Consider the following 19,518-nt stretch of genomic DNA (forward strand, 5'->3'; position numbering starts at 1 on the left):
TAGTAAACTGGAGGGCATGGATTGCCTGGAAGGGAGCGCTGCTGAGTCCCTGCTGGATATGGCCACTGGGAGTCCTGGGTAGAACTTGTTTCTGGGTTTGGGGAGCTGATATGCAGGAGTGGGGATGGGCTAGAAGGATGGGGAGGCGGGGGCTGAGAGGGTCCACAGGAGGAAGGAAATCTGGGTCTGCCAAAGGAATCTGGATCCACAGGGAGTGAAGGAAGAGAGGAAGGTGGCCCATGATAGTGGTTGTTACGTGCTGGGCATGAGCCTGGGTGATGGTCACTGGAAGACAGGAGGAAGATCACCTACTTCGTTTCCAGGGAGAAAATTTCTCCATCATCCTAAAGAGATGGATGAGGAAGGCTGCAGGGGCGGGGATCGGCTTAGTCCCTGGGATGGAAGCAGAGAGGAAAGAGTGCCACAGTGGGTGATCTCTTACAAAGCTGGGGATAAGACTGGGAACCAGAAGGAGAGTGAAAACTTCCTACTTGATTCCAAGGCCAGCATGGCCTAAAGTATGAGGTTAAGGATATATACTATCACACAGGACTGAAAGGGTTTTTGTTTTTGTTTGTTTGTTTTTTAGTAAATACCTTTGTGGTGAAATTCTGGGGCTTATGGTAAATTGTGTTTAACTTTATGAGAAGTTACAAAGTAGTTCTCTCAAACAGTTACACTGTCTTTTATCCAAGCAAGTTGTATTAGAGACAGTTTTGTTAATCTTTGATTTATTTGCTTCATTCATTTACTTTGTGGTACTAGTGATTGATCTCATACTATAAACAGGTGCTGCCACTGAGCTACGCCAGCCCCTGTCTTTTAGCATTGGGCATGGCTTGTTTTGTTTGGTTGTGAGATAAGGTCTTAGTGTTGTCCATATTGGCCTAGGACTTTCCATGTAGAACAAGCTGGCCTGGAACTCAGAAATCTGCCTGCCTCTGCTTCCCAACTGCTTTTCCCTTTTTAAGTCAATAACTTTTATTATTAGTCACATCGTTTATAAAAAATTGACTGTAGCCAATAAGGCAATGCTGTATGAAAAGCAGATCCATGTTTGTACACATGACATGTACACAAGGGAAGCACAGCTCTCCCTGTAGCAGTCAGGCGCCTCGCAGCATACACAGCCCTGAGTGCAAGTGGAGCAGCAGCTCTTTCTGCAAGAGCCCCTGTCCAGGAGCCTGCCCGGTATCAGAGCCCAGGTCCAGGAGCCTGCCCAGAGTCAGAGCCCCTGTCCAGGAGCCTGCCCGGTATCAGAGCCCAGGTCCAGGAGCCTGCCCAGAGTCAGAGCCCCTGTCCAGGAGCCTGCCCATCTGGTGTCAGAGCCCATGTCCAAGAGCTACCTGTGGCTCAGAAGCCCATCTTGAGCCTGGTGAGGCTGAGACAGTACAGAGTGACAGAGGCAGTTGAGCTGAGGAGATGTATATATCCTCTTTAGTGCATTGTTTAAGATCTCTTAACCACTGTTAACTCACTTTTATTGAGTTGTTGATAGTTTCTTAGTTGCTCTAGATATAGGTACATTATGACAAAATCCAACATCAATTTTTATTTTGTGATACTGCTTTCTGCATCTTGTTCAGGAACTCTGTCTCTGCCCTCAGTGTTATGCAAATGTCTGCTGACTGCCTAATGGCTCTTGGTTTCATACTCACATCTCTGATCTTCTCAAATTAATTTTTGTATATGAAGTGAAGCAGGGATTAACCTGGATGGATATCCAGTCTTCCAGCACCACTTGTGAGGGCTTTCCTTTCCTGTTGCATTGGTGCCTTAGTCCAATGCATTGTTTTATGTACTGTGAGTCTATGTCTAGTCTGCTCTGCTCCCTGAATCTTCTCTGCTTACACCACTGCTTGCAGGCCTTCTTTATTCCCATCCCATACAAACCTTTTAAACAACAATCTGCATGCATTTAAAGGTGTGTAACGAATATCCTTCAGAAAGTTATTTTAACATTCTAGGTCTTTGCATGTCCTTATTAATTTCAGAAACATCAGTTTCTTTTTAAAAACCTTGAATTTTACTAGGCATTACACTGAACTGATGAATCAATTTGAGGAGAGGGGGCATCTTAATTTTGGTATCAGTGGACATCATTGTCTATATAAATAAAGGTATACTCCTTTATTTATTTAAGTCTCCTGAAGTATCTCTCAGGAAAGTTACATAATTTATCATGAGCATCTCACATCTTTCGACAGTTTTATTCCTTGATGTTTTTTCTGTTACCATAAGGATAGGCGTGCTATTGTCTCTGTGATCAGGCTGAAGCTGCCTGTTCCCTTTAGGTTTGCTGAACTGCAGTGTCGCAGAGGGGTTTGATTGTGGATGCCATTTCTCCATATCTGTGGGTGATCTTATGCATCTTCTTTGTTCTGTTGGTCTGACAGCACTGGTTTAGCTTGCTTTCCTTGGTTAAACCCAGTTTCTGGTCCCTGTGCCCTCTCTCTGGTCTCCTTATATTTGCCTTAAGAAGATAGGAATAATAGTTGTTCATCGTTAATAAGATTGAAGATTATTTTTGTGGTTTATGTGGATTTTTTTAAATAGCTAGGATTGAGAGTAAAAAACACATGGCCTGAGTCCAGTCTCCAGCACTGCAGAGGCAAGAACGAGGGCTTCCTAGTAAGGACCCTTAAATGATGACCTAGTGAGCTCTCTCACTCTTTAGACTCTGCCTCCACTAACCTTGGCTTTTAAGGTTGTTACTAATATGTTCTGAAGATGTTATAACTTGTTTTATAGAGATGCAAAAAATAGTAAAATACCAAAACCATATTATATGTAATTTCCCATTCCTTAGTCATCATCTGGTCCTTCAGAGGTGACCATTCTGAAAATCATCTGTCATATCCACTGTAGATGGACTGAAGGGTCAACTCAGTAAAAATCTAGCTTCAATCCAGTGGCAGAAGTAAGCGTCTAATAGATAGAGCCTTTGTATGTTCATTTTTACATGATCATCACTTTATGGCGTAGTAGATTAATCTGATTTATTAAATGTTCTATCATAATGGAAACTGGAGCAAAAAGTGGCTTCTCAGAAAAATGTGTACCTATCTGAGATGATGTTTAAGTCATTCTTACAGGTACAGATGTCTTTATAACACTACAATTAGGAATCCCCAAAGAAAACAGTTCTTTCTCCTCTCCATTTCTTCTGTAGTTCTGCTACATAAACAAGTAAGACCCAAGTGAACCAAATGTGTTGGTCAGTTGGACAGTGTGAGTAAACACTTTGATGAGATAAATTTTGTCATCTGCTAGGAATTACCTACCCTCTGTGCAGTCTTTCACTGCACTGTGTAAGTCCAGAGGGTTTTTGAAGAGCTCCTCAGAAGTGTTTTATTTCTGAGACAACCCAGATCATTTTGGAACTGATCTGGCATGCTTCTCTCATCTCATACAAACATGTCTTTTTGTGTGCTGGAAATGATGACTGCCCAAGTCACATGGAAGGAGCAGGAAAGTCCACATAGGTGGCATAATACAGGGAACAGCATGTTTGCTAAAGAGGTGGTTTTTAAACCAGCCATTAAGACTGGTCTGATGTAAAGTAGTTACAAAGAGCATCCAGGGGCTGGAAAGGTGACTGCTTTTCCAGAGTCCCAGACCCACGTGACTTCTCACAACTGTCTATAGCTCCAGTCCCAGGAGATCTGGCCTCCACAGACACCAGTCACACACACACATGGTACAGAGACATACACACAGGCAAAGCACCCACATATACACTAAAAATGATGGTGGTGGTGGTGGTAGTGGTGATGGTGGTGGTGGTAGTGATGGTGATAAACTCCACAGCAGCCCAGTACACCATGGCTAAACATTAAACAAATATATTTTATAACAACCCAGAGATGTATTTGCCATTTGTATGTTATTTGGTTGGGAAATTTAAACATTGTAATTTAATTAAATGGGTTTGGTTTGGGGTTTTTTGTTTGTTTGTTTTGCTTTGTTTTGTTTTGTTTTGTTTTTTGACACAGTGTCTCACTATGTAGCTCCCAATGTCCTAAAGTGGATCCAGTCAGAAAGTGGTTGGCCAGGCCAATTGTTACTATAGTTGGAAGGGCTCATGGGTAAGACTTGTGGCAGCTCAAGCCAGACCAAATGCCAACATGGGGGAGGGCATGAAGTCACCCCCCACACCCTGGCGGAGGCGGTTGGCAGTTGCAGCTGCTGTAGAGGGAGGAGGACACTAAGTTGGATGGGAGGAGAAGGGGATGAGAGGACCTGGGAGAAGCTGAGAATGGGAGTACACTTAATCAAAACACAATGTATGGAGTTCTCAAAGAACTAACTGAACATTTTTCAAGACATTAAAAAGGCAATACAGATCATAAGGCTCTGGCTCACACTCTGGACTGACAATCCAGTGGGGCCCAAGCCTTATGTCTACTCAACTTTACTCACCCTATCTGCTTTATTTTATTTATTTATTTTTATAGGCAACAACTGAGGTGGAAATCAAGAAGAAAGGCCCTGGGTCTCTCTTAGTCTCCATGGACCAGCTTGCCTCCTACGGACGGAAGGACAGGATCAATAGCATCATGAGTGTTGTCACAAACACACTAGTGGAAGGTGTGTGCCCTGTGTTGCCCATCCGAGCAGAGTGTAGTGTGTGGGTAAATAAAACCCTGCCCCTTCATGTGAGTCTTGCAGAATTCTGTGAGCCTTTGGAATAGAGCTCACCAAAAATAGAAACCAGGGTCACAAACTATCTTCCCAAAGCTGCATTCAGAGAATCAAGTAAAGTCCTAAGATCTGCCACCAGCATCACACAGAGGTAGGAAGGATGGAGGAACAGCAGAGGATGACTGGAGGATCTCAAGAAGCCCCAGTGAAGCCATCATGGAGAGATGCTGTGAGACTTCATAGCACTGGGTAGAGCGGCTCATACCAAGAGATGGAGTCCCCTTGCTGACCCCGCCCCGCAACGTACCTTCCTTGTCTCCTGTCTAGTGACATGCAGCCCATTAGATGGTTTCTGAAGGAACATGTGCTGTGCATTTGATTGTTCTTAATTCTGCCGCTCTCCAGATACCCCACATATCCACAAATGTATGGGATATGTGAATAGATAAGCCCAAACCAAGAGACTCTCAAAACTTGGTGCCACAGGGAAAGAGCAGCCACTCTCGAGCCCTAACCCATCTGCAGTGACGTGGCTGTGCTGACTTCTCCAGGCTACATGTTTCTCCCTGATGCGTGCTTGGCATGCCATGGAATTGCTGAGAATTTCCTTTAGGCCGCAGTACCTCCAGCAAGTAGCACCCTCTCCACAGTCCTGGTATATATCCCAGGCTTCTCTTGGAGGCAAATGCAGTAACTAGGATTCCTCACATGGGATTCCCATTGGTTCTGTTTGATTTTCTTCATCTGATGCTTGTTTAGCTTCAAGTGACTGTTCTCAGAGTACACACTGCCAGGTTGCCTCAGCACTAGCCATAGTCCCTGTGATGGTGGCACTTGGGAGTGTCCTGCTAGCCACAGGATGTATTAATTACTTTTTGAGTTGTTTATGCTCACCGTGTGTGTGTGTGCGTGTGTGCGTGTGTGCGTGTGTGTGTGTGTGTGTGTGTGTGTGTGTGTGTGTGTGTGTGTGTTGGAGTAGGGGTGCCATGGAAAGAGAACCCATAAGAAACCCCTGTAAGAGTACTGGTACCCCCAGAGAAAGATGAAATACACCATACTGGGCTGAAGAGAGCATCAAGTCAAGTGGTGTGTCTAATTTTAAAAACTGAACAACCTTCCTTCAGCCACCCGAACAACCACTGTCCATTCTAGTTTCCCCAGCTCCCGTTGGAACATCTTCAAGCTTTGTGGCTTGTGTGTTGAGGTTTCAGGCAAATAACTGCAGACTGGAAGAATTCCAAGTTAAGAAACACTAGCTTGGAAATTTTGGCTAATTTAATTATTCACTTGGAGACCAAGACAGGCTCTTTCCAAATGTATATGGCAATGGAGGAAGAGGAACAAGCTCCAACAGATACATTCATTACTGGCGGGGACATGGGAACAAGGGAATGCTCTGTCCTGAGCTCAGTACAGTGGCCTGGCATGGAGATTCAAACAACATGGTCAGACTGGGCTTCCCTGTGCTGGGCACAGTCACTTCTGGAAGCCTTAATTGAATATTAGCCATTGGGGCACTGACCTTGTCTTTCTCCATTCTGCTTTACAAATTCTCTACTTTCCACTAGCCACACATAAAAAAAAAAAAAGACAGAAGCATAACTCATGATAGAGAATGCTGTAGTTGTAACCATTCCAGTACTTCTCTGTTGGTAGGCTCAACTGTTTCCATAGCCTGTACTGCCCCTACCACCGACCCACACACACCCCTCCTGTGCAGCCACCTGACCCCCAGACATCCTCCTGTCCTACCACTCAACACCCAGACATTGCTCCTGTCCTATACCTTGTCCTGACTCCTTTGATTGAAGCTGATGATCTGGAACTGAGTGGTGTAAGGAGGCTGAAGACATTAACAAGAGCCACTGGTTTTAACCACTGACCCTGCTGTGTTTACTGCCTGCCACATTAAAAGCATTAAGTGAGTAATTATTCCTGCTTCCCAGACTTATAATTGAGAAGCTCAGATGTTATTTTAATCCAAAGATTTAAATAATTGCTTCTGAACCAATGAAACAGACTCTTGCCTAGCTAAAGGCTTAGATACTATAGTGGAGAATTCTCAAATTTCTTCAGGAGAAAAATTTCTCTGCCCTTCCCCACACCATCCTGTTGCATACTCGCTCAGCTTGTCAGGTGGAGCCTTAGTGGTGGTGTAGGGCAGTGGTGATTCCCTGGGGGTGGGGGTGGGGGGCTGGCCTCTTGGACATCCATCCAGTTGATGCCGCTGTCACCTCTTCTGTTCAGCTAAAAGTGTGGAGACGGTGGGAACTCTTTCCTGCCTTTCCAAAACCTGATGATACTTGTTGAGTTAAGGGAAACTCCTGCCATAAACCTGTTGGTCCATCAAAGTCTCCATCTTGGTGAAAACAGTTCCCAGTATTCCCAGTACTGAGACATGTGGGTAGGCCCTCTAAAAATATCCAGAAGCAACATAGGACAAATTCCACAAACCTCATACTCCCTTATCTGAGCTCATCAGGTAGTTTGTATATCTGTCATTCTGTCACTAGAGAAGCTGAAGCAGAAAGATCCAGTGAACCCTTGAGGCAACATAATGAGACCCTGACTCAAAACAGAATAGAATAAACAAGTAACTAACCAAAAAGAAACTAGCAAGCTTCCCATTGAGCCAAGGATCTTCTCCATCTCCCACACTCACTGAACTCTCTGAGGAGCTGATTGCCCAAGGCTCACCCCAGCCCCGGGGTGAACATAGGGAGTAGGGAGCAGGTAACCCTGTGGGGATCTTCTGGGTGGCTCAGAGTGGGGAGAACCCTCTTGATCTCTGGAACCTAGTGCCATGTGAAGTGTGGCAATTGTGTCATCTCTCAAATGTGAACAGTCAGGGCTCCATCTTCCACAAGTTGAGCCGACAAGCTGCAGACATTTGGAGAAGGGAGGAGATAAAAAAAGAACGGAACCAAATTTCCAAATATGCACTATAAGAATTTGTGGAAATAAGAGAACCTTTCCATTTTCTTTTCTGGGGAAGAAAACTAAATTTACCTTGGGAAAGGAGGGGGTTCAGTGAGAAAGAAGCCGAAGCAAATTCTCGTCACAGACTTCTTTTCCCACACAGACTCCCACGCGGCTCTCACTGGGGCCCTTCAATCTGAAAACCAAGGCAACCATTTTCTTAGCAACCAGGGAACCAGTCTGATGCCCACCCTACCTAAATAGAGCCATCGCCCTGGGCCACAGCCAGCTCTCTGGAGAAAGGACAGGACAGGCAGAGTGGTTGACTAGCCATCCTGTACTTGAGGAAACACTGGAAATTTTTATTTTGTTTATATTTGTTTGTTTATTTGATCATTGGTGGTTTTTATTTTTTAAATTGGGGACTTATTATGTAGCCCTAGCTAGCCCAGTACTTGTTATTTAGCCCAGACTGGCCTTGAATTTGTGGCAATCTTCCTACATTAGTCTCCTGAGTGCTGCACTTACAGGAGTACCCAGATCTAGGGAGAATTTTATTTTTATTTTATCACTGTTAGGCTTCTTGAAGAATGTCTTCACCAGATAAGGAACTTGGAGTTTTGCAATCCCAGCTGCTCCTGTAATTTGAGGAGAGTTTTGTCACCTAAGCCTTGTACCTGGGTTGGTGAGGCCGCAAACTGAGCAGTGCTCTGCCTTAGCTGCCCAGTCAGTCTTTTTAATTTTGGCTTCCTAAATAATCTGGGAGACCATATAATCAGTGTCTCTTCAGTGCTGAGAGTCTCCTGGACCTGGGCAACCTCTTGAAGGAGGGTGTCCATGTGTCAGTGTGTCTGGGGAAGTCACCTGGGAAGGAGGGCATCTCTTGGGATGGCTTCAAGCTCCTCCTCTCACTCCAGCCAGCATAATTCCTGGCTTACCTCCGTTCTGTATGGGCCACATGAGGTGTTTGAAACACTGCATTCTTCTTTAAGAGAGAGGGCATACGACAAAGTAAGGGAAGGGAAAAAAGTATGGAGGGGATAGAGAAGCTACAGGAAGAGAAGGAAAGGGCAAGAGAGATGGACTAGCAAAAGGATGACAGGGGAATATGAGAGGGTGTGCCCTGTGTGGCTCTCAGCTGTGAACTGCAACCTCACTGGAGGTGGGGCGCTGGCCTGTACTCTGCAAACAGTAGATGTATGTGTGGTAGCCAGCCAGCAACACCTTTTTCTGCATTACTGCCAGATACACTGTCCAGGGTGCTCACTGTCTGCTAGGGTGTTCTGAATTCTGTGTGTGTGTGTGTTAGTATAGGTGCAGCAGGTACACATTTGTGTAAAGCACATAGAGACCAGAGATCAGAAGGCTAGGCTGGCGCCAGTGAGCTGCAGGGATCTGCCCATCTCTGTACCGCCAGCACTGGGATTACACACATGCACTAGGGTTGCACATGCTTGTGTAGTGAGCATTTTACTGACTGAGCCATCTCTCCCAGCCCCCAGCTTGTTTAATTCTCACCAAAATTAATTAATCAAGATTTAAAGAGATGGCTTAATTTTATCATGGTCCCACAATTATTAACAAGTGTCTGGCCTAGTATTTGAACCCTGGCCTAGTATTTGAATTCCTGGCCTCAGTGTTTATACTTTTAATGGCTGTTCTGATAAAAATGTAACAACACTGTAGATTAGAGCACCTTCCATGTAACCAAGGACTTCCTTTGCAGGTCTGCACTAGAGATGCATCATCTCTAGCCTTTAACTGTACATATGTAACCTTGTCAGATAAGCTTGGTAGCTCACTTCCTGCTCAGACCTATAAAGTCACAGCTGAGCCTAGAGATCAGTCAAATCACTTTAGATCTTCCAGCCGACTAAACAGAGAACTCAGACTCCTGACCATGATCTGTCCTATACCCAGTGCATTGAGATTATGTATAACTGGATTGTTGCTGACAGGGAAGAGACTAGCCCTTTGCTCTTACTGTGAAGGAAACCTGAGGATCAGCAGGCAAGTACCCTCTATAGAGTCACAGCATCAACAGTGACAACTGCCTAACTAGAAGATCCTGTGTGTCTTATTTCCTCTCTACACCAGCAGCTCTTCATCTTCCTAATGTAGCAACCATAAAATTATTTTCATTGATACTTGATAACTGTAATTTTGCTACTGTTGTGAATTGTAATGTAAATATCTGTTCTCTGGTGGTCTTAGGTAACTCATGTGAAAGGGTCATTCAACACCCTCCAAAGGGGTCTCAACCTATAGGTTAAGAACTACTACTCTGTGTGTGTGTGTGTGTCTGTGTGTCTGTGTGTCTGTGTCTGTATCTGTGTGTGTGTGTGTGTGTGTGTGTGCACATACACACTGAGAGCTCTCTTTGTTCTTTGCTCACTCCAGAGCTGGAAGAGTCTCAGAGAAAATGCCCACCATGCTGGTATAAGTTTGCCAACACTTTCCTCATCTGGGAGTGTCACCCCTACTGGATAAAACTGAAGGAGATTGTGAACTTAATCGTCATGGACCCTTTTGTAGACTTGGCCATCACCATCTGCATTGTTCTGAATACACTATTTATGGCGATGGAGCACCATCCTATGACACCACAGTTTGAGCATGTCTTGGCTGTAGGAAATCTGGTAAGGTGGAGCAGAGTCTCCCAATGGGATGACTTGGTTGTGGTTTTGCTGCGGGCCTTCTTTTCCTGATTGGGAAAGCTGGAACTCGGTTAACAAGACAGTAATGGTGGTTAACTGGAGATGAGTTCATCCATATGTTATGGCATCAGCACTCCGGGCTACAACCCTTTAGCTGGGTCTTTTCTGCAGCGCTTTGGGGCCATCACTTAGAGCCATTAGCAGGAAACCAACTGCAGTGACAACAGTGGGAGACTAAGGACAGTGGGTTGGTTTAGCTGCTTGAGCCCAGGATTTCTGGAATGTTTTGCCACCCTCCCCCAATTCTGTTTCTCATGTTGATTCCTGTATTGCTCAAAAAATCCACTTTCCCTTGTTCCTTAGATAACGGCCACCTAAAATGGGGCAGTTGTGGTGCATAGAGTGCCCTACGCTGCTTGCACTGTGGATCTTGCCTTCCAGATGGGGTTATTTATGAGCAACTTTTGACTCCAAACAGCTTCCCGGCCAGTTCAACCTCTGGGCCATCATCCAGTTTCTGCTACTAGCTGATCTCAAATGTCTTGTAATATTTAGTCATATATTTATTTAGTTATATTAGATAGAAGGTAAAATATGAAGCTTCAAAACATCAAGAAGTTATCATTTCAGATTATCTGTTTTCCCAGTACAGAGTCGAGAAATTGTTGAGTTCTGTGAGTAGAGAGTGAGTTGGAAGTAGTCCCAGTCGCCTGGGCCCTGCCCTTCCTTAGGAGCTGCATCAGGGGCGTGTCCCCATTCGGCTCCATGTTTCCCTTCAAGCATGACGGCGACCCAGTGTTCTCTGCACTCATGTTCTCCTCTTGCACAAGCTCACATACACAATCCCACACACGTGGGATTTTCACCTTCAGCCCTCACACACTGTTATTTTAATACCATTTTTTAGTTCCCATCCTAAAAAATATCACTTTTGCCCAGAGCAGGCTTTCACCTTTCTTCCTCTTCTTCCTTCTCTTCCTCCTCCTCCTCCTCCTTTTTCTTCTCCTCCTTCTCTTCCTCTTCTCCTTTTTTTTTTTTTAACTTTTGCTCTTTGCAGATTACATGCTCTCTGCAGATTACACGACAGTTTTCTAGAACTCCCTCAGCCTGTGTCTGACCTATGTGACCCCACAGGGCCGTGCGCTTTGGTGCTCACACAATCAGGGTTGGGCTGCCTGGTGTTCATCACCACCACCAAACACAGCTTCCATCGCTCTCCTCGTTTCTGTTCCGCCTTTATTCGATGATTTGGCTGAGGTGATGTGTCAGGCTTCTCTCTGTATAGTTCCTCTTTTCCATTTGTAATTAATAAACACTTATAAGGGAAACTTTTTGAAATTATCTAATTTCCTGTTCATTTGGCTCCTGACTCATCCCTCTATATCAGAATGGACTGCTGCTTCTCATTCTTATCCACTGTATTATAGTTCAAAAGTTACTGTCATTTACTTTGATGCTTACCCTATCCCTGATTTGGCTATTGGGAAGTCCTTTAACTGTGTCCTTTTGATATATTCTAGTTTCTTCCTTGCTTTCTGGTACCAGGAGAATTTTGCATTTTTTTTCTATGCCAGGATTGACTAGAACATTCTCAAGAAGCCCTGATCTGATTGTTCAGTGAATATAGTATTGTGAAGCCAAGTCAGGCACCTGAGTGTGCTTATTGAGGCCAAGCCATTTAGAAAAAACTCAGTACACAGTGACAACCACAGAGGGCTCTGTCACTTCCAGTCTAGTCTAACACCACAGCACTCTTTCTGTCCCCACCTCTCCCTTTCTACCTTTGAAACTCCTCTGACTGTAAGAAGCTGGCTACCAGTCCTCATGATAGACTTATGTGATCAGAAAGCCAGTGTGGCCTCCCAGGTTCAGTTCCATTACCCTCCACTGGGTGTCTTCAGCACACACAGGTAGTATCTTCACCCTTTTAGTATCCAGACTACTGCTCTCCATGCAAAGTCCTTCACACTTCCAAGACTCTGACAGCCTGTGCAGGCCACCTACATACCTTTATTTTGTGTGCCTTTTGAAGAACCGTTCAAGCCTGCCTAGACACACTTCTCGCCCTACCACAGGCTTTCTCTAGAGTGGAAGCTCTCTTCATCCTGCTTAGACTGTGAGTCCTCATGCCATGTCATGTATCTGTGTAACACCCCCACATACTCACTTCCACTCAACTCAGACCAGACCACATCCTCACCTCCTATTCTCTCAGATTGGGTCACTTCTCTTGGAGGGCACTGTCCTTACCATACACTGTCCTTTGCTGCAGGGAGCTCTCCCCTACTCATGCGTCTTCCTCACCATGATGCTTTCTTTACCCTGGTTAAGCTGTCACTCTGCCAGCCCTGGTTCACTATTCAGTTCAGTGCGGATACCTTCCCATCCTACTCGGACCTGGGTGCCAGTGTAGTGTAGCTATCCCAGGCAGATCTCATTCTACCTCTAGTAGCCCTCACTGGACTGGTCCTCCATGGTGGAAGGAAGCCTCTCCCTGACTCTGATAGCCATGCTGTTTGATTGCCTCATTCCTTCCTGAGAACTAACTGGGGGAGCATCTCTTCCAGTGCTGGGAAGCATCTATGCAGAGATCACTGCTGCCCTGCTTTGTCCCAACAGCTAGCCCCTCCCCATGGATTACTATGGTGTCAATCCTATTGTTACATAAAAAAGTTCTCTGTAAAAATATGATAATCAGTAAGAATCATGTGGGCAACCTGTCCTAAGGTATTCTCCATATCCCCGGCTTCTGTGATTTGACTTCCCTAAAGCCTGTGGGGTAGGGGTGGCCCCAGGAAACACAAGGCATTTTGCATCAGACAGAAGAGCAGGACATAAGAAACAGGGCATGAGGGAGAAGTTCTTGCATACAGTATGCTACAAATGAATTGGGTGCCATACTAAAAAGGTAAGAAGGAAGCACCAAAGTGTCCAACACTGAGGAATTCCTTGGGAAATGTTCCATCAGTGGAACAGTAACAGGCAATAAAATTGATCAGAAGACCATGCACCAGCAGAATGGAGTCATGACATCTTGGAAAATTAGGCTCAAGATATTATGTATTATAACATATATGTATTTTTAAAACTCAAAAAGAAGTTGGTGGCACACACCTTTAATCCCAGCACTCGGGAGGCAGAGGCAGGAGGACTCTGTGAGTTCAAAGCCAGCCTGGTCTACAGAGTTCCAGGACAGGTTCCAAAGCTACAGAGAAATCCTGTCTCGGGGGGAAAAAAAAAACTCAGAAAGAGATCATAAAAAATGGTGATTATAGGCAAAGTAGGGAGACTATGAACTCTTTCTGGTTTTATACACTTTGACAACATCTGATTGCTTTTGTCACTTAAACTGTGGCATATGACTAGGTTTGCTAAGATATAATAGCAAATCAAAAGTGAGAGGGTATATTGTGAACCTAAACACTAGAAGTTTGTTTTTAGCATGTGTTACTTTCTTTTAATGGATACATAGTTGTGTTTATTTGCAGGACACAGCTGACATTTCAGTACATGTACACATTGTACAATGATCAGTTCAGGTCAATTAACAAATCTGTCACTGCCAACATTTATCTTTCTTTGTAATAACTTTCAGAGTCCTCTCTAGCTACTTTGAAATGTAAATACATATTTGCTGATTATAATTACTCCCCCATAAAATTAGGCCACCAAATGCCTGACAACCTTTAAAAGGGGGTGGCCTTGTATCCTGTTTATACTGCTTAGATTATTTGTTAACCCCGTGCTACACAATATGAACTGAGTGGTTCTGGTGACTGAGATGGAAACACTGGCACTGAAAATTTCCTCCAAACAGAAAAGAGATGGTCCTGTATCAGTGTGGGGTGCTCATGAGCTACCCAGGTGTTGATGTCCAGCAGCAGAGAGGCCCAGGCTGGCTTTTGATTCTTGGGCATGTGGTACTGAAAGGGATGATAAAGGTATGTTCTCTTTGATGCTCTCTCCTTCAGGTGTTCACTGGCATTTTCACGGCAGAAATGTTTCTGAAGCTCATAGCCATGGATCCCTACTATTATTTCCAAGAAGGCTGGAACATTTTTGACGGATTTATTGTCTCCCTCAGTTTGATGGAGCTGGGTCTTGCAGACGTGGAGGGGCTGTCAGTGCTGCGTTCTTTCCGATTGGTACTCCAGATTCTTTGGTTTCTTTGCGCATTTCAATCTTACAGCTAACTGCCAGAAAGTGTTTGGTATAGCTAACATAAGCTGTCCCCTGAAGTGTACTCTGTCCCAGTTCAGCTTGCCACTTAATTGGCTTCTCCACTAAAGTCTTGAAAACTTTTCTGCTAAATGTAACATGGTGTAAAAGTTAGGTTTTGGAATCAATAAGCTAAAGTAATTAAGTTTTAGAGGTTCCTTAGGAAATTATGGTTAATTCAGAAAAGGAAGGAGTCCAGTGGCCTTCTGAGATCATTTGGTGGTTGGCTATTGCGTTGTTTCTCTGAGTATCTCTCCCCGAATGAAGAGAACCTATGTGTTCAGAGATGGTTTTCTTCATTTCTTCTGTATGGAAACACCTTCCAGAGATTGAACAGAAAATAGTGTTTTATTAAATTACATTGAAATTAGTGGTTGAACATTGGCTTAATTTTCCATGTTATTAGTGATTAGTGTCATTTATTAACATATTGGTATAAGGAAATGTTTAAATTGCAAAGTGATTCTGGAGAAGTTAATGAGATATGCAGCAAGCACAGGTGTGAGTGACACCCCGTAGAAGCTGAGGGGCCTTGCCATTTCCTGCTCAGCTCCCTCATGTTCCTCTCTTGGGTCAGGACAGTGCCTAAGCACATTTCTCACTGAGATAGTCAACTTGTCAAAGAGCTGGCCTAGAGTAGAGCTTGTAGGATGGAGATTGCACACATGGCACCTCCCTGAAATGGCTGAGGATCCTGCCCATAGTTGACTTATTTTTAATTTAAAACTATTTATTTTTACTTTATGTGTGGGGTATTTTATCTGCCTGTGCACCACACGCAGGTGTCCAGGAGACCACGAGAGGGCACTGGATCCCTGTGCACTAGAGTCGAAAGTGGTTTAAGCCACCACGTGAGTGCTGGGAATTGAACTTGGGTCCTCTGGGAGAGCTATAAGAGCTCTTAACCTCTGAGTCATCTCTCCAGCCCTCCATAGTTGAATTTCCAAAAAACAGTCTTATCTCAGTTAGAAGCCAGCCAGGGAAAACTGAGTGATCCAGAGCAGCACAGGGGTGAATCTTAAGCTTTCAGATAAGACCCTCATCTTCAGTTGGCACAAATTACTGCTGTTGACATCTACCAAGATGTCTATGTATTATAACAATCGACTTTTAACCCTGACATTATTATTATTCCCTTGGCCAACACACCATGGTTTCATACACCAAAATTCTCAGCCTGTTTTATTACAGGCTTGTAGTTATTGCAGAGTATAGACACTATGATTGACAGGCACCAAAACTTATGTTTTCTGAATTAGTAACAGTGGTTGCCCCTTCCACAGATGTTTGCCACAGGTGCACTGCCTCTACTTGGGAGTTATGATTTTTTTCCCCAGTTATTCTGAACATCTCACACTCTTGTGTCAGACATTGGTTAGTTGTTGGCCAGCCAAAGGAAATCCTTAGAATTTTCTAATGCTTGTTTTTTAGGGCAACAGATATGTTCTTTTACTGTCCTTACAGTTCCCTACAGTTTGCATACTCCTTGCTAGTTTCTTTCCTGAGAACCCAGGAATCAAATCAGAAAGGACTCTGACTCAGGACAACATAAACAGTGTGGCTTTAAACTTTTATTTTAATTTCTGAAATTAATCAATTTTCTTTTATCCATAAGTCGATTGAATCTTTGAGTCTGAAACACACTTAGAAAGTTCTGAGAATTTCCTAAGGGTGATACATAAAAACATGTAAAATTAGGAAAGTTGGCTTACATTTATTTCAGCAATGTTGTGAGACAATGGTTTACCATTTCTTTTTTTTTTTTTTTTTTTTTTTTCTTAGCTCCGAGTCTTCAAATTGGCCAAGTCCTGGCCCACCCTGAACATGCTGATCAAGATCATCGGGAATTCCGTTGGTGCCCTGGGCAACCTGACCCTGGTGCTAGCCATCATCGTCTTCATCTTTGCTGTGGTGGGGATGCAGCTCTTTGGGAAGAGCTACAAAGAGTGTGTCTGTAAGATCAACCAGGACTGCGAGCTGCCACGCTGGCACATGCATGACTTCTTCCACTCCTTCCTCATCGTCTTCCGAGTGCTGTGTGGGGAGTGGATCGAGACTATGTGGGACTGCATGGAAGTGGCCGGCCAGGCCATGTGCCTCATTGTCTTTATGATGGTCATGGTCATTGGCAACTTGGTGGTTAGTACCAATTTGAACCTGTAGTTGTCCTTTGCCCTAGGCAGCTTGGCTTCTTTACCTTCTCTGTTGAACTCTTTCTTGAGTTCGGCTTTAAGATACAAATGAAGAGATGACTGTTTATTATTGTAGTGCCTACTGACTTGTGACACACTAGTATTTGGTAACCCTTGGTCATGAGGGAACAAAGAAATATCCTCCTCCAAGGTACATAGCTGATAGACTTCAGTGGTTTTGTCTGTCTGTCCTTCCAATTGCAAAAAGTTTCCTTTTTCTAGAACAATCAGCATTTGTTCACCTTGGCACAATTGAAATCTCAGGCTGCATACTTTTCTGTGGCCTGTTGCACTGTTGAACTTACCACCATCCCCAGCCTCTACTCGCTGGATGCCAGAAGCAACTTCCATTTCAATGACCAAAAAAAAAAAAAAAAAAGAGCCCGAAGTTATTGCCATATGTTCGCTGGGTGTGTTGTGCACACTGCAGCTCGAAAAGCAGCTCACACAATCCCTGTAACCTCAGACACTGCAGTTCTTCTCCCTTTTCTTCCGTAAGAAGTTTGCCTGCAGTGGACACATTCCTTGGAACCAGCCCTGGCTCTCCCATAATAAAAACAGTTGTCGCAAGCTTCTGAAGTCCCTGACAATCTCCACCAATCACCATTCTCTAGGTCCTGGTCCTCTAGCACCTGCCTTCTATATATTTGTTTCTTCACATATCTCTACACTGTGGCTTTCTTGACTTTATCTCTGGGCTGCATCTTTGCATTTCTGTAGTTTATCCAGTATTGCTAGAAGTGTGACCTAAAAGCTACCTACATCATAATCACACAGGTTTATTCATTTAAACACCAAAAAAGGTAATATATTGGGCGTATATGTACAAATATGAAAGTATAAAAGAGCCAAGGAAAGGGCAAAAATTCCTTATATTAAAACCAAAAGAAATCCCCATCTGGTGACATGAACATCTAAAATACCGTGTGGAAGTTCTGGACACAGAGTACTAGTATAGTGCTGGCCCCGCATGCACAAGGTAATGCATTCATTCATAGAGCAACAAATAAACAGAATGAGCTAGGATAAGAACCAAACAGAGCACAACAGAAACTCCGTAGTCGATGTGGCGCTGTTGGCTTTGTAGCCCTGACTAGAATGGATAACTTCTAATTTCACCATTGCTCCTTTTTCTGCTGCCACTGGCATAGGTGCTGAACCTATTTCTGGCCTTGCTTCTGAGCTCCTTCAGTGCAGACAACCTTGCAGCCACAGATGATGACGGGGAGATGAACAACCTGCAGATCTCCGTCATCCGAATCAAGAAGGGTGTGGCTTGGACCAAAGTGAAAGTGCATGCCTTCATGCAGGCGCATTTTAAGCAACGGGAGGCAGATGAGGTAAAACCTCTGGATGAACTGTATGAAAAGAAGGCCAACTGCATTGCCAACCACACAGGTGTGGATATCCACCGCAACGGCGACTTCCAGAAGAATGGCAATGGCACCACCAGTGGCATCGGTAGCAGTGTGGAGAAGTACATCATTGATGAGGACCACATGTCCTTCATCAACAACCCAAACTTGACTGTTCGAGTGCCCATTGCTGTGGGCGAGTCTGATTTTGAGAACCTCAACACCGAGGATGTTAGCAGCGAGTCAGACCCTGAAGGCAGCAAAGATGTAAGGTCCCAACCAAGAAAGCCACCCCTATTGTGTGTGAGAACCAGTGGGGCACCAGCCCCAAAGACTGGCTCAGCTATGGCTTAATGAAGAGATTCTGCAATAGGCACTATACCATGGGAGCCAGCCCCAGAGTCATGGCTTCCCAGGCTAAGCCTGAGTTAGTTACATGGCTTCTGGAGCACCTGGATCAGAGGCTGGAGTAAACCCTTTAGTTTGTCCCTGCTCTTTGTCCACTTGACCTGTAACCTAGAGACCCACACAGGGTCCTATGGCTGGTGCCTGTCTGTATATGACCCCAGGCAGAGGTGGTACAGATCAAGGGCATGTGTTCCTATGCAGCTTCTTGACTATCCTTTTCTTTTGTGTCTAGAAACTGGATGACACCAGCTCCTCTGAGGGAAGCACCATTGATATCAAGCCTGAAGTGGAAGAGGTCCCTGTGGAGCAGCCTGAGGAATACTTGGATCCAGACGCCTGCTTCACAGAGGGTGAAAAGCGGGCAGAGAAGGGCTGGCACGAAACCCGCATGCCATTTGGTTACATCCGTGCAGGGGTTGGGGGCGCTAGAGCCGGCCACCATTTCGATGAGGGAGTTTTGTGTCATTTCCCTTATCAGCTCTGACACATGAGTTTCCAGTCTCTAGTTTATCTTGCCTGTTTTTTCTTGGCACTGCTGCACAGTGTGCCTGCCTCCTGCCAACCCTCTTCCTGCCCTCTTCCTGATTCCTGAGGCCTTGCCCTGTCATTACCTTTTCAGCACAACCTTAGCAATGCTGCTGTGTTCAGCTACTGCCCTCCCTACTGCCTAGTAGAAGCCTGGAAAGGGACAAGTCAGGCCACACAAGCGTCCGGTCTGACCTGGCTCTCCCATTGATGCCAGGTTGTGTCCAGCGGTTCAAGTGCTGCCAGGTCAACATTGAGGAAGGGCTAGGCAAGTCCTGGTGGATCCTTCGGAAAACCTGCTTCCTCATTGTAGAGCACAACTGGTTTGAGACCTTCATCATCTTCATGATTCTGCTCAGCAGTGGCGCCCTGGTGAGATTCAGGGAAGAATGGCTAGTGGCTGGTGGGGGAAGGGCACAGAGACAGTCACAGCAGGAAGAGGCTGGGCATGGGTCCTGCCCAGTGTCTTTGAAAGGATGAATTGGCTGGAGTCCTAATAGGAGGCTGTTAAAGTGCTTTGAGCTGGTGTGGAGCCTTTGAGGCTGGAATCACCCTTCTTCACATTCTGATCTTAAGACTAGGCATGACCCCTGCTCAAGC

The 19,518-nt window shown here is 44.8% G+C and overlaps 1 protein-coding gene across 10 annotated transcripts in view; it reads left to right on the forward strand.

Annotated features, from left to right (window-relative positions):
* The window catches only part of Scn8a (sodium voltage-gated channel alpha subunit 8), a 162,978-nt gene that overhangs the window by 110,712 nt on the left and 32,748 nt on the right, over positions 1 to 19,518 (forward strand). For all 10 annotated transcript variants that reach the window (XM_035440884.1, XM_027396611.2, XM_035440883.1 and 7 more), the window contains 7 exons: positions 4,458 to 4,590; positions 9,964 to 10,202; positions 14,192 to 14,365; positions 16,221 to 16,577; positions 17,782 to 18,252; positions 18,626 to 18,743; positions 19,136 to 19,290. In XM_035440884.1, the coding sequence (XP_035296775.1) occupies positions 4,458 to 4,590; positions 9,964 to 10,202; positions 14,192 to 14,365; positions 16,221 to 16,577; positions 17,782 to 18,252; positions 18,626 to 18,743; positions 19,136 to 19,290 (1,647 nt within the window). The remainder of the gene's footprint in view (positions 1 to 4,457; positions 4,591 to 9,963; positions 10,203 to 14,191; positions 14,366 to 16,220; positions 16,578 to 17,781; positions 18,253 to 18,625; positions 18,744 to 19,135; positions 19,291 to 19,518) is intronic.

This window comes from Cricetulus griseus, chromosome 2 (assembly GCF_003668045.3).
Source record: "Cricetulus griseus strain 17A/GY chromosome 2, alternate assembly CriGri-PICRH-1.0, whole genome shotgun sequence".
Taxonomy (NCBI): domain Eukaryota; kingdom Metazoa; phylum Chordata; class Mammalia; order Rodentia; family Cricetidae; genus Cricetulus; species Cricetulus griseus.